The following is a 15,508-nucleotide window of genomic DNA, read 5'->3' on the forward strand; positions in this document are numbered from 1 at the left end:
CCTCCGTGTACATTTCTCAATACCAGGGTCTTGTATATAGCAAGAGCTCAATATGTGCTTACCGAATCCAATCTTTCCACCCTAGACTAGGAATTTTTACAGAAAGAACCTAGACTGAGTTTATTCCAAAACTATGCATTTACTGCCTCACTTGATCAACAGGCACTTTTTGAAGTATATTAATATTCCCAAACTAAGATCCACTATTACTCATAGGGGCTTGCTTCATTCCTTTATTCATCCTTCCAGCACACTCTGGACTCCTCTCAGGGTTCTCTTTCCAGCATACTGGGAGATATCACTGGGAGGACAGGCGTCTCTCCCTCACAGAGGTAGGTGATCTGGGAATAAGCTCTTTGGAGAGTTGTTCTATCTCACTGGTTAGAAGGGGACTGCCATTAAAACATACTACAAACCAGAGTTGTGGAATTACAAAATAAATCTAAGTGATCTGCCTCAGTTTCTGAGTCTATAAGAATTAAAGGCACTTAAAACAGTGTCTAGCATATAGTAAACATGCAATAAGTGACAGATGTTATATTAACAATGTGGTAAACTAGGAAAAAAATAGTCATGATGTTTCACTTCTAGAACTATCTCCACTGCTGATTCCTTGTGTAATCTTGATCAAGTCCTTTCTCTTCTTTTTTTTTTTTTGGTTTTTGGCCGGGGCTAGGTTTGAATCTGCCACCTCCGGCATATGGGACCGGCGCCCTACTCCTTGAGCCACAGGCGCCGGCCCCAGGTCCTTTCTCTTCTTTAAGGGATGAGATGGTTCCCAAGCTTCTTCTATCTTAAGCCGTGTATCTTTTTCTATGATCAACAAATAACTTTCTTTTTTTTTTTTTTGTAGAGACAGAGTCTCACTTTATGGCCCTGGGTAGAGTGCTGTGGCATCACATAGCTCACAGCAACCTCCAACTCCTGGGCTTAAGTGATTCTCTTGCCTCAGTCTCCCGAGTAGCTGGGACTACAGGCACCCGCCACAACGCCCGGCTATTTTTTTGGTTGCAATTCAGCCGGGGCCGGGTTTGAACCCGCCACCCTCGGTATATGGGGCCGGCGCCTTACTGACTGAGCCACAGGCACCGCCCAACAAATAACTTTCTTAAAAAACAGCAATAACAACAACAACAAAACAACAACAAATAATCTTCTGGTCCATATGCTGAGAGTACTGGCAAGGAAAAATGTAAATTTGTTGATGCTGGTCCCAGATGGGAAGGATCACTGTTTCCCAAGGCCAAGGGCAGAGTTACTGATTAGTAAACCACCTGTGAGCTTTCCCCTGCTTGTGTGATATGACCCTCAGTGCGAATCTCTCAATAGAGCGACCTCCTTCTCAACAAAACTCACAGTAAATGTGAGACAAGAACCTGAAAACCATACAGCCATGAAGAATCGTGGCTTGTGTAGAATGTCTGCACCTTCTTGCTTTTGATGCCTATAATTAGGGCATCATCGATCTAAACTAGGGCTCTCCTTAGGTACAAAGAGGTGGAAAAACAAAGTCTCATTCTGAACCTGACAGGTCATAAAACAAGGACCAAAGTGTGTAAATAAAAAATGTCACTGACTCATTTAACCACAAACACTGCAGAGGCTTAGTATGTGCCAGCCAAATGCCAGGCAGAGGAGGAAGGAAACAGCCATGGTCCCTTGCCTCTGCTGTAGAAGACAGGAATGGGAGCAACTAATCCAGCAAGAGTGTCAGAAAAGCTTCACCAAGGAGGTCACATGAGACATGAGCCTTGAAAGATGAGAAGGAGGAATGAACTCCAGGAAGAGGGAATGCAAGCAAAGGCTGGAGCAAGAACAGGCAGGGAGTGTGTAACAAAGATGTCTCTTTTGACTGGGGCACAGGGTACAGGTTTGGGGAAACAAAGGGAAAGAGGGCCAGAGAGAGGTTTGGGAACAGGTTATGGGGACTTGTCTGCGAGGCTGAATAGTCCAAACTACATAGTAGACAATGAGGTTTCTGAGGAGTGTCCCAGGAATATCACAGGGGCACTCAATAAGAGGATGCAAAAGGAACCAAGTTATTAAAAAGTATTATGGGACCACATAACAGGAGACTACATGTACTTCATAACATATACTGGCTTCTACATCTCCTGTTCATAGAATTTCTCTCCCCCATGGTTTGGCTTCATGCAGCCCGAGTTGCCAGGCTCTGTCCATATCTGCTAAAGTACTAAAGTAACAGAATTTCCAGACAAAGTCAGGAGCCCAAACAACTCTATGTATTACAGGAAGAGAAGAACAGAAGTGGGAGCAGTTGGGGCACCAAAGTCTCTAGCTGGCTCTGTTTCACATAAAACCTAACCCTGGGTCTCCTCTTCACATCATTTTCAGCCTAGCTCTCTTGAGAGGGGCTGAAAGCACCTGGCTGGTGGGTGGGGACCCAGTGAGACATTATACACCACTTGCCCATCACACTGCCTGGCATACAGGCAGTGGTCAATAAACATTAGTTCCCTTCCCATCCTGCAAGCCCAGTTCCACCTGGGAAATCCCACTGAGGCTTTCAAGGATCAGGTCACATCAGCTCTTTGCCCAGGTTCAAAATGCATCTTTGATAAAGTATCCCTGTTCAAAATGCATTTGTTGCTGGAAATCACAGCTACCATGTATTCAGCACCCATTGCAAGCCAGGTGCCACACTAGGTGACTTACATATAATCCTATTCTACCTTCACAATGACCTATTATGCCCATTTTATAGAAGAGAATTTGAAGCTCTGAGAAGGGAAGTGACTTGCCCAGAGACACAGCTAGGAGATGGCAAAAACGAGATCTGATCCGAGGACTGCCTGACCCCAAAGTCAAGCTCTTCCAACCACACTTCATTTCTGTGACCCGCACTGGCCTCGGATGTGTCACTGACAGGCAGCCTGACACTATTACCTCTCCCCACTGGACAGCCACTTGCACAGGCCAGGAGCTTTTAAACACTACAAAAACAAATGAAAGCAGTTAACTTTAAAATAACGTAGTACACAGATTTCATAAATTCCTCGTATGAAAAACTACTCACGACGTTGAACTGCCTAAGCCTCGAGCCCACAGCTGAGACTCAAACCAGGACCAGAGCCTCGACCCTGGGCACAGGCTGAGCCTCTACCGAGATACTCGCTACCCGCTGATCCGGTCACTGACCGCAACCCGTCAGGTCACAAATGGAGCCCTGAGCACAGTCCTAAAAAAAGCCCCCTCGGCTGTTCCTATGTAACTGAATCGGGTCGCGACCTCGGGCCCCTCTGAAGGCCCTGACTCCCCCTCCCGGGCACACGGACTCATTCCCAGACCCCCGCCCGAGGTGGCTCAGAGGGATACCTCGCTGACTCGCCTTCACCTCCGCAGACTCCCCGAGGGAGCGGTAGCGCACCCGCACCGGCAGACTGCTCCGCCGAGACCGCGGAAGGGGCGGTGCTAGAGCCACGCTGAGGGCCGGGCCAGAGAGGGGCGTGGAGGGCGGAGCTGTGCCTGTGCCCAGATCGCTACCCAGTGGAGGGGCGGGACGAGCTAAGTAGCTGCGCAGGCGCGATAGGAGAGGGGCGGGGAGATTATTAGCAAGCCGGTGGGGCTCGCGAACTGAGGGCTGGGAAGGTAGGGAGGCGTCAAGTGTAATTAATATTTACTGAGCGCTTCTGCATGCCAGGAAGAAATACCTTTTACATATGGAGAAATGCTGCTTTCCTAAAACAGGAGGTAATTCTGTAAAATTTCTTTAAAGGTCTTGGTGCCCAGAATTTCACTATGACTAAAATATTACCCCCAGTATTTCAGAACCGAAAAAAACAAACAAAAAAACTTTAAAAAGTGAATTTTCTTGGAGAAAAACAACTGTAAATAGATTAATACCTTAACCAGCGTCCCCCCACGCACGCCTCTCCAGGGTGGAGATGCACCGAGGAGATGAGAGTGCTGACTTGGATTTAGTTCAGGTTCTTACTCAGTGTTTCCCTCTTAGATGGAAGTAAACATCCGTTCCCTGCCTGGCTCAGGACTGTTGTGAGGGTCTGTTGAGCAATGCTAAAGAGCTTCTTGGACTTACTTCCTATCATCCACCTGACAAACGTTTGTTCCCTTTCCCCTTCTGGGCTCAATCTGTTTATTTGTGTGATGGAAGGAGGTTGGAAATATTAGAGAACGCGCAGGACTTTGCTAGATTTCCCAATCTGGGAGAAGGCTGGAGAGGAAGAGTCTTCTTCCAAGCTTCTTCCTTCTCTGCAACCTGAGGGCCCTATATATCCGGACCTCTCCTAGACATTCCCTTCCAGGTTCACCCAAGCCTCACATCCTTAGAGGCCATGCTGTTCCCTCTTTGTCCCCTGACTCAATAGCTTGATGGTCCTGTGTCAATCAAGACCTATGTTCCAGGTTCTCAAAGTTGCTATGTCCCCCACATGGCAAGGAAGTTCAGTTAACATTGGATGAAGGCTTTGTGGGGCTCAGAAGAAGGAGGGCTTCCCCAAAGCAGGTGTATGTCCAGCTATGCTTGTGGTTCCTTTCACTATACATTCCACAGCTCCTTGAGGGGTAAGGAGGAGAGTGGGATAAGGAAACCTCAAAGAAGCTAGAGTGCTCATGGGAGCCAAGAGTTGTAGGGCAACTTTTCCTCAACAGGTAGGTGCTCTGCTCCAGGGTGGAGAAGATGGCTTACTTCCTCATTCCCTGCTCCAATGGGAAAATAAAGCCCAGTCTGTGTTCCCAGTCAAGCTGCTGCCACTCTACCTCTAATATATTACCTCTCTTAGGACCCTATCCTGCTAGGTTTTGCCCCCAGCTATTTTCTCTGCATTCTTCAGGCTCCAGCTCTGTCTTTTCTCTTTTATCTCTACCTCTAACTATCACTCCTTGAGTCTCTCAAAGTAGTCTTGTGTCAGCTTCCTGATGTATTTACATGCATTCCCATGTAAAGTGCACGCCTTGGGCCACAAAATTCAGATATGAATCTATTCTCACTGCCATGGTGTATTTCAAAATGACTATGATACTACAGCAGGGACTTTGTAACAGTCTGAGCTGTCCAGTGACGGATGAGTTAGTGAACGATCTATCATAGGAGATGTGCAAACAGCACCCATTTGGAATGTTGGCCTTGGGCCTTCTCAGTTGAGGCAGAAGAAAGGGTAGCAGAGTGGAGGACCTTCCAGATTCTAGAGCAAGGGAGGGAAGAGAGGTAGGCAGTTGGCCAAAGACAGACTTGACTCAACAGCTATTGTATGTCAAACACTAGAATTGTACCTGACACACAATGAGCATTATCTATTGTTATTAACAGTTTACAGACTGTATGTAATAAAGGAGCAGAGATCAGGTAATCCTTTGTTTCTACTCCTGATCATGAAATAGATGGAGAGTTGAGGTCTAGAGGTGGAAAGGACTTGCTGTGGACTAGACTTTAGGGGCTGGACAGGGCTAGAACCCAGGCCTCTCCCTCCCAGGAGAGCCTCTGCACAAAACTAGGCTGGCCCCTTTGCAGGTAGAGGAAAGAGCAAAGGGTGGGCCTTTCCTGACACTGAAGAACCAAGCTGTTTTTCAACTCCTATTAAGGCAACTTGTGGGTCAGGGGCAATGAAATGACAGCAAGACTCGAGCCAAGAGATGCAGGTATTTCCTGGAGAGTAAGCTTGGGAATCAGCCCTATGTCTTACCAACTCCACTTTAGCTCCAGCCAGTAACAAGTACTTTTCCTTCTTTTTTTTTTTTAACAAGACAGGGTCTTGTTCTGTCACCTAGGCTGGAGTGCAGTGGCAAGATCATTGCTCACTATAATCTTGAACTCCTAGGCTCAAGCAATCCTCCCACCTAATCCCCTTAAATAGCTGGGACTATAGGTAGGTGCCACCATGCCCAGCTAATTCTGGTGTGAGGTGGGGGAACTTTCTTGTAGAGATAGGGATTTGCTGTGTTGCCCAGGATGATCTTGAACTTCTGGACTCAAGCAATCCTCCCACTTTGGCCTCCCAAAGTGCTGGGATTATAGGCATGAGCCACTGAGCCAGGCCAGTATATTCCTCTTTGAGAATAGCTTCCTCTCCTATAATTAGGGTTAGGACTGTATTGCCACCATAGCTCAAAAAACCACCAAGATTAAAGGAGTGGAATGAGAATAGCCAGTGTCAGGTGATCTGAGCTAAAACAAGCAAAGTTTCCCATCAGATTGAATTCCTGGAAGGCCCTTTCCACCCTAAGGGTCCCACCTTGCCTGGTCTTCCCAGAGCCCTTAGAGTCCCCACTGCAGAGAGCTGAGCCAAACATTACCATATCAACCAGCCCTCTACATAGTCCAGGATCTCAGGACAAAAGGCCCACCCATCCCCATTCTGACCTAGCCCCTGCCACAGTCTGCCAGGATCCATGTGGCACCCAGACACAGTTTCCCTGCAATGGCTGCTTTCGTTCGCCTCTTTTATTTTACAAAAAAATAACAATAAAGTCTTCCCTCTGTTTCATAAAAATAATTTTCCCCCTCCCCCCCAATCAGTCCTTGCCACAGTCTAGCTCGGTGGAATCTCCACCTCTCCTCACTCCAGAGCCTCTGGCAAAGCTCCCAGTCCAATTCTGGAGACAGCAGATGTAGAAGTCCCAGGCCCACCTGGCTGGGTCCAAAGCCCCTTCTGTTTCCCCAGAGGGCAGGCAGCTTCTGAGCCATCAAGCTGGGTCCAACTTTGGAAGCTTAGCTCAGGAGACAACCCCAGCCAACCTAAGGAGTAATGGGGCATTCTGGCATCAGGCTAGAAATCCTTGCTTAAAGCAGGAACAGCTGTGTCCTGGAGTATCCTGTCAAACCCTCTTTCCATGTGCATCTCTGTGTAGCAATCGACAGACCCCAGGTGGAAGTCAGGATCTCTGGTTTCTACTCCAGCTTCACTAAAGCCTCACTGTGAAGGCTTGGACAGGGTTGCCCTCCTCTTCTAGCTTCAGTTTCCTCCTGTGTACATTAAGAGAGTGAGATGGGATGATCTCACTCTTGGCTCTCCATCCAGGACTCCCTGAGTGGAAGCTCTCGGAAGGCAGAACCCAGCTTCTGCCTCAGTTTCACCGTATGTGGGTCTGGGCAGAGGGTCAGGCATGGAGTTACTGAGTAATGGAGTGCTGAATGAACATCCAGTCTCTTTGGAGATAGCTGTGTTCTGAGATCCAACCATCTGGGGATGGGAGGAAAGGAGGAAGGTACTTTTTTTTTTTTGAGACAAAGTGTCACTCTGTTGCCCAGTGTCACTCTGTTGCATCAGCCTAGCTCACAGCAACCTTAAACTCTTGGACTCAAGTGATTCTCTTGCCTCAGCTTCCCAAGTAGCTGGGAGTACAGGTACCCACCAGAACACCTGGCTAATTTTTCTACTTTTTAGTAGAGATGAGGTCTTGCTCTTGCTCAGTCTGGTTTTGAACTCCTGAATCCACCTTCCTTAGTCTCCCAGAGTGCTAGGATTATAGGTGTGAGCCACCGTACCTGGCCAAGGTAGGTACTTTTAAGTAAGGGCTCTCCAAGCCTGGAAGATTCCATTCACCAGCTACATGATCCTCAATGTCTGAGATGGGAGACAAGATTCAAGTTCCCAGTCAAGTTCTACTAGCTCCTTGAGCTGAAGGATTATTTTGTTCTGGGCTTCAGATTGGAGGAACCATGTCTGTAGATTCTGAGTGCTAGACTGAGTATGATTCCAAGTTTAAGGGTCAGGGGACCTTTGTGGACATGAGGGATCATTCCCAAGCCCCAGGAGGCTGTCTATAATCAGGCCCTCCTAGAGACAAAGGGATGAATGAAATGACAGTTCTTGGGCATCTCTGGCTGAGCAAATCAGAACCTGTGTCTGCAGGAAGTCAGGAAAAGATTTCCCCCACCCACCTCCCCACAGCTCCCCAAGACTCATGCTGATGGAACACGGTAGCCTGGAAGGTTCAAATGTAGAGCTGCAAGTACAATCACAATTTGTGTACTTATACACATGGTCATGTACACTGAATGGGGACATTGACCTGTCATCCCTCTTACAATGGTCAAGCTCTGATGACCCCGATCTCTTTATCTCCCCATTTGTCCATCTATCTGCCCAATGTTTATGCAGGGCTTACTATGTGCCATGGAGGGTCTAAGGCAGCTTGCTCCACAGATATACCCCACAGTCAAAATCTCACACACACACACCCTGGCATCTGTGCTCATTCACATACAGGCTGGTCACTCACTTATACCCTCCTTGCCATCACCTCAGCCACATCCACATTCTTCAAATAAGCCTGGGAACCACCATAGAAAAGTCAGGCATCACAGAAGAAATCCTCTATCCTATACCACTTCCACACTTCATGCCAGAGGTTTAACTCCCTTTTCCTTCTGTTTGCCCACTGGAAGCCTTCCCTTTCTCCCTTCACAAGCAGTCAGGGGGACATATAGGCAGACTCCTGAGAACCAGAAGTCCAGAGGCTTTGGGTATGTGGAGGGTTCCCTGGGCCTTCAGAGTCTTCTACCACCAGACACCTAAGGCCTCCCTCCCCAGCCATCCTGTGTTCAGATGGTCCATCTGACTGGCAACAAAGTCCAGGCCTGGGCTCAGTGACAGATCCGCTCTGTCATCTCCCTCTGTAGAGACACAAGGTGGGGAAGGATCAGTCAGAGCTCAGCCTGCTGGGTAGCCCTCCCCAAACCACAGGGCCCAGCTGCTCTTTTCCCTGAGCCTGGCCTCTTCCCACCCGCTAACTCTAACTCCAGGCTGCATATTTGGGTTTATGAAGTGATACTTCTCTATTTAAGTACAGGATCCACTGTTAAATGAATTGTCTTCCCTGAATTTATCCACTTGGGCACTGGAGGTTTCTTAAAGCAGGTAGCCCTTGGATCTGAAAACTCAGAGGCTAGCCTTGGTGGGGAGGGCAGAGGGAGTTTGGCCTCACCAGTGGCTCCAGCTCCCTCTGGTCCACCAGACTGAACTCCCGGATGAAGTAGTAGAAGTGCTTGTAGCAGGTGTTGACATGTGCCTCTGCCCCCATGCTGAGGATGCTGTCAAAGTGGTGGATGTAGACATGGACAAAGACTCGGAAGAGGCGGGTCAGGATCTTGGTACAGACTTGCTGGAAGTTCTTGGGGAAGGGAACTCCTAGGGGTTGAGGAGGTGCAGAAGGGAGAGTGAGATCACCATGTTGGTGACAAACTCTGCCTGACACTGCTCTCCCACACATAGGCAGCTGTCACCAGCCTAGCTCTCTCCCAGCACACTTCTCAGTACACTTCCCTTTGGGAAATGGAGAGAGTGATTTCACTTTCTCCCATACTTGCCTTTCTAATGAAGCACACATCTGACTGTGTCCCTTCCCAGCTGAAATACTCCTCATCTTCCCCATCTTCCCACCAGCTGTGCAATCTTGTAGGGGGTCACTGACCAGCTTTCTCAGACTATGATGAAAGTATGATCCGAACTTTCCTCAGTAATGTGTGCATGTGCAGGGTCACTTACATACCACCTTGTATACGATTCCAAGGGGAGTTCATCAACATCTGGGTCTGTTTTAAAAAACCTGGGCCTTCAGGATTGTGTCCTAACTTCCCAGCATGGTACTGCTCAGGTCTTTCATGATCTAACCCTGACCTCCCTCTCCAGCCCTCCCCAACCCCAAGTCCTTCTTCTTTCAACATTGACACAGTAGTCCCAGCCCCCCAATCCTGAAAATACTAATTCTTCAAGAACTAGTTCAGGTATCACTCATGCCTTCAAATATTCAATAACACAAACATCCAGGAGCCAGGTCCTGTGCAGGGCCCTCTGTATCTTCTGCCTCTAATCCTTATGACAATTCGGCTCATGGGTCTGACTGCCATTCTAAAATGGAGGTGCACAAAGATGAAGCTGCTTGCCCAAGGCCACACAACTGGAGGCAGGATTCAAACCCTCTTTGCACCTGTCAGAGATAAATGATACAGACCCTGCCCACAGGAAGCTTCAGACTCTGTGTTAAAGGCCCAGTTTCCACACAGCCCCCCCTCCCCAGGGTGGAGATCTTTGTGGCATATGCTCCCTTCCTGCTGTGGCAAAGTCAGCCCAGGGTTAAGACACCCCAGGGGGCGCACAGGCTAGGATGGAATATGAGCCCAGAGTCAGATCCATGCCTGGCCTACCTGGCTCCTCTTCTTCACTGCTCTCAGGTAGGGCTGAGCCCTGCCAACCCAGCCTTGGTCCCTCAGAATTACTCTGCCCACCTAGACTTAGGACCCTGGACCCCAAGACACCTGAGCCCCAGTTCTGAACCCCACCCAATGCAGTGTACTGTACATCTCTTGGTCTCAGTTTCCTCCTAGGTAATATCAAGTACTCATTCTTGGGCTTGACAGTGCAAGAAATGACAGGCCACTGGCTGGGGAGGAGCTGTGGATGCTGAATTGTGACTCAGGGCCCAGCTTCCTTCAGCGTTCAGACTTCTCCCCTCTGGGCTTTGCCCCCCTGCCACACCCATTGCTTTTCCCCACAGCCTTACAGGGATAAACACAAGGCGAGGTAGGGGCTGGGCCCAGGTGCAGGTGAGAATCTGTGATGAACACAGTGTCATGTCTGCTCAGCACCCTGACTGACACCCCCCTCCTGCTTGGGTGGGGAAGCAGAGCCAGGGTGACATCACTCATCTCCCTTCCTCTCCCTGGCTCACCAGGCTGCCCAGCTAAGATAAGGAAAGGCCCCATGGCCTGAGTCTAACAAGGAAAAATTCTACCCTCAGAGCCCCAGTCTGAGGGGAAGATACTATCCAGGCAGTCCAACCTCAAGCCTCCTCCCTCTCCTGGAATCAGGGGTCAGCAGGACCTTCCAGAAGGCTGGAGGTTAGATCAGCCAGCGGGGAACCTGCCTTGAACATCTTGGGGCACCTGTTCTGGAAGGTTCTGAGAATCATAGTGTCTGGGGTCTTGCCACAGTGGTCCACGCTTAAACTTCAGACAAGAAGAGCCCCAAACTGGGAGTCAGGCAGTCCTAGTCAAATAGTTGACCTTGAGCAAGATTCTTAACCTGTGTCAACCTTACTTTTCTCTTCTACAAAATAGGGAAAATCAGCCCACAACCCCTTGTTGCCAAATTGCACCACATGCCTCATCTGTGGAATGGGCTCCCAGCGGCTCCCTCCCTCTCTGCTAGGCCTGACCCTTGGGCGAAGCAGTGCTCACCAACACGCGTGGGAAAGACTTCCTCGTCATTGATAAGGCTCTCGATCCAGTCCATGAGCAACGCCATATAGCGCGGGGCGGAGAGCTTGGCTGGCCGCCGGTACTGGCGCTCGTCCTGCCAGCGGTACTCGTAGCGGGGCCCGCCGGCCATGACCGGGCAGCTGGTCTCGCTGCAGCGCTCAGCCATGGTACCGTAGATGAGGTTGATGCGGTTGAAGAAGTCCACCACGTGTACCGCAATCCAGTCATCGATGTTCTCGCCGGGTGGCAGCCTCACCACGCTGCGCAGGTCCAGGCCAGACTTCAGAGAGGCCTGTGCTTTCTTGTACAACTCAAAGCGCTGAGTGCCCGGCTCAAATCGCTTCCGTGGCCGGAACGTCTTGTCCTTGGCGAACACCTGCTTTAGGCACAGTGCCATTGCCAGGTCAGGCCTGAGGCTGGTGTCCAGGGGCTCAGACCTGAGGATGCCAGGAACAAGGACATGGGGGAACCTGGTTGTCAGAGCCTCATCAGCTAGGCTCTGACTTCCCAATACATCCTACCCTCTTCACCTCGCAGCCCTTGCTCAACCTCTGCACATTCTGTCTGGATTCTCAACCCTCTCCCGGAAGGTCCAGCGCCTGCCCCCTTTCCAGGCTACCTCAATCTCCCCTGCTAGACTCACACAGCCTTCCCATCTTGTTTACTCTCTGCTTTCCGTTGCATCTCAGGCCTGGACTCCAAACAGGTGCTACTTAGACTTGCTGTTGAGTGATCTCAGAGGCTTGCTGCAGGCTCCATCCAGGCCCAGGAGATAGGGGCCTGGATGAGATGACCTCTGGGATCCCCAAAGGCCAGCTGGTACAGCGTGGGAGAACCCAGCTGTATTGTGCTGGGGGCAGAGGGAGGTCCCTGGCCTTCAGCTTCCTCTGGGATATCCCGTACTCCATCCAGCCACCGGGGATTCCCAGGGAGCAAGAGGGACTTTTCTACTAAAAATGTCCTTTCCTTTTTTTTTTTTTTTCATTCTGAAAGAGGAAAAGGCCCTCATGTGAGCCAGCTGGGAGGCCTCTGAGTATGGCTGCAGGCTGGAGGAAGAGGGTGGCAGGTCTGGAAGGGTGCTATTTCCTCTGACAATGGCAGGAGAGCCCTCTTCCCAAGCCAGCCTCCTCTTGCCCCAAACCTGAACAGGCCATTGTCCCTTTCTCCTGCCCCTGACACTTAGTAGACATTCCTACAGCACCTACTATGAGTCTAGCACTGGTAGGTAGGAGAGTACAGTCATTTCTACCCAGTCATTTCTCGGCCCATCTACAGCTCAGAGAAATTTGCTTTGCCTTGTAGAACAGAAGGATCCCAGGTTCAGAAGAGACCTTGTGTGTGTGTGTGTGTGTGTGTGTGTATGGCTGGGGGTGGGGTTAGTGATCTAAGAGGCAAGAGTCCTGAGTTGTGGTCCCAGTACCATTAGTGGCTTACTGGGTGACCCCTTATAGTACCATGGATTTGGCCCCCACACAGCCAAGTTTCTGAGACTGTCAGGGTGGTTATCTTGTTTCATCTATGAGCTACTAGGAAATGCAAACCCAGGCACCTGCTGAGACTGGGGTTTAGCCATAGACAGAGCACTAAGGCTGAGTGTAAGCTAAGTACTTAGTTCTAGCTGCAGACTGAACTCTGACCTGGGCTCTAGTAAGTTTGAGCTCAAGGTCTAGTCCTCAGCCCTGCACTGAGCCTTGATTACAGCCACAGACAAAGCCTGGGCTTGACCTCTGACTTGCTGACTGGAGCATTTTCCCTTCTCACATCTCTGGTAAGTCTGGGACAGGATTGGAGAAGGGAGAGTGGGAAACAGGTGAAAACTGAGTCTAACCATAAGGCATGGCACATATGGCATGGGGATGGGCGAGCGAATTACTTCTAGCAACAATCAAACTAGTGGAGATGTTTGCAACAAGGGTCCTTCCTTGTACTCATAACAGGCAGGCCAGGATGGAGACAGTGAAGGAAAATGAGAGGAGTTTGGAGAGTAGGGACAGGCCTTCTGGCAGGATCTTGTCCTCTTGAAAGAAACCTCAAAGATGCAGAAGTTCATCTCATCCATCCCAACTCCTTACTTAACTTCCCACCCAAACAAGTCCCCAGGGTAGGCAAAGAGGAGGAGATTTCTACACTTTACTTGCTGAATCTCTTAAACTCTGGTTGGTGAAGGTGCTTCGAAAATCACTCATACTGCAATTAGGTGGTGTTCTGGGGCTTTCCACCTTTTCCTGGCCCCCTTTACTGACAGTTACAAACAGGTCCTTACCCTCGCATTCAACAACACCCTGCCTTTCCTGCCTCACACCCCACTTCCCTACACCAACCACCCTGGGCTTTTTCTTGATCCCTGAGCATAGCCCCTACTCCCCTCCTGCCATGCTGGTCCCTCCACTTGCCCCACCATACATCCTCAGGAGGAATGCTGCCTCCTCCCATTGCCTCAGCTGCTGAACCCAGAGCTCCTTCTTGGAGAGAGGCTGCTCTTTGGTCATTGCTGTCCCCACCTGACCCACAACTTAGGACGGGGCTTGGCTCAAAGTCAGTGCTCAGCTTTTACAAAAAGCTTAGACCCTAACAGCCCTGAGAAATCAACTGGCCCAACTCACTTGCACAGATGAGGACACTGAGCCCCAGAATGAGGAGCCTGCATTTCCACAGCAAGTTACAAGCAGAACTGAGAACTGGGACATGTTGGGGCTCAGCTAGTGACAAAAGAGTAAAGGACCATTTTCCTGCACTGGCTGGTCACTGGTATGGTGGAGATAGGGAAGAATAGGGAAGTGGGGGGAGAGGGGGAAGCATCTTGCCCACCAAACAGCCCAGACTTCCTGCCCCCAACATCCTGACCCACAGCAACTTGGGTGTTCTGACCAGTAAGCTAGAATCCCACATTCCTTCCTCCACTCCCAGGAAATGTAAGCTTGGGGGTGGGGACAGGGGAGGTACTCTCCCATCCAGGCCACTTACCTCTCCTCATGCCCCCTCATAACCACTACTTTCATCCTCCTGACCCTACTTCCTAATGCTGCACGTCCTGTTATTCCTAGAGTGGCTGGCCAGTGGCTTGCTCACTCCCTCGGTGGGCATTTGGGCTTCCCAAAGGAAAATCACAGGGTGACCCAGCCTGTTTCTGGGCCAGGACGCATCTCCACTCCCTGACCCTGGCACAGCATCTGGGCCAAAGAATGGCCCCAGATTGACCTCAGAATTCAGCCTGGGACGCTCTACATGGCAGAGATCTAAAAGTAGAGGCGAAGACTCTCCTCTCCCCGCCGGCGCGGCGCTGGGCCTCCCGTCCAGCTCCCCACGCACCCTGTCTTCCCCTGCCCCGCACACACGCATACCCCCACCTTCAACCCGGCTCTCAGAGCCCCACGGGTCGGTCGTAGGACCCAGAGGGCCCGGCCTGACATTTCCGCTCCCGGAGACACGCCCCCTCCACACTGCCACCCCCAACCCTGACTTTCAAAGATCTGAGTCTTAGACCCCGGCCTGAGGACAGTGGCCAGCCTGCCTTCGGGCAGAGGTCGCCTCCGGATGGTGCCACTCCAGGACAGCCGAAGAAATGAAAGTGGAAGGAAGGCTGGGCCGCGGGGGGCACGGGAGCTCACTCACCGGTCGCCTCTGGGACGGCGCTCAGTCCTCTTCTGGCCGCAGGGTCACATTCCCCGCGCACCGGCTCGCCCTTCGCCTGCCAGCCCCCTGCCGTGCCGGTCGGCTCGCCAGTCCGTCGGCCTGCCTGCCCCGCCGGGCCCACAGCCGCCCTCCCGCCCCTAGGCGACGCCAGCTCCGCCCCGGGCCCAACCGCGCGGCGGCCACGGGGCGGGGAGGGGGCGGGGAAAGGGGGCACCCCCAACCCCCAATACGCAGACACAACCCGCCTTCCCGGAAAGTCCTTATCGAGCTCCTAGCTTCCCGTTGGGCAAAAGAAAATTGAGCACCCCGCCCACTCGGAGACTCTTTGGACCTGCTCCAAGGAGGCAACTTTTGATACCTAGACTGCAAAATGGGGACAAGCCTGGCTTGTCCTGAGCAGAAACAAAAAACCTGCAAGACAAATGGTGGTTATCTGACCTTCCTGGAATCATTAAGTCCCAGACTCAATATCCACTCCCATGTCCTCAGCTACCGGCACATAGCAAGAACTCAAAACCCCACTTGATAGACCGGTGTGTGAGTGAATGATTGAATGCCTTGGGAATCGTGACCTGGGGCCCTCGCTCCTGAGGGGACTGGCCCAGAAGGGTGCTCAGGTCACACATCTCATCTCCTTCACTAGGGCCATGGGGCCTTCATCAGGCTGGACTGGTCTTCCCCCTCATTCCATCGAAAATC

General features: G+C 51.0%; 1 protein-coding gene across 8 annotated transcripts in view; it reads right to left on the minus strand.

Annotated features, from left to right (window-relative positions):
* LOC128574950 (MOB kinase activator 3C) overlaps window positions 1-15,001 on the minus strand; it is a 66,927-nt gene extending 51,926 nt beyond the window's left edge. Inside the window, exons 1-4 of one of the 8 annotated variants that reach the window (XM_053576045.1) lie at window positions 14,789-15,001; window positions 11,156-11,613; window positions 8,905-9,107; window positions 6,364-8,593 (exon numbers count right to left, since the gene is read on the minus strand). In XM_053576045.1, the coding sequence (XP_053432020.1) occupies window positions 8,564-8,593; window positions 8,905-9,107; window positions 11,156-11,573 (651 nt within the window). In that variant the 5' untranslated portion in view covers window positions 11,574-11,613; window positions 14,789-15,001 and the 3' untranslated portion in view covers window positions 6,364-8,563. The other 7 variants (XM_053576035.1, XM_053576036.1, XM_053576046.1 and 4 more) reach the window with 7 other exon arrangements.
* Window positions 15,002-15,508: the final 507 nt, after the last annotated feature.

This window comes from Nycticebus coucang, chromosome 22 (genome assembly GCF_027406575.1).
Source record: "Nycticebus coucang isolate mNycCou1 chromosome 22, mNycCou1.pri, whole genome shotgun sequence".
Lineage (NCBI taxonomy): Eukaryota > Metazoa > Chordata > Mammalia > Primates > Lorisidae > Nycticebus > Nycticebus coucang.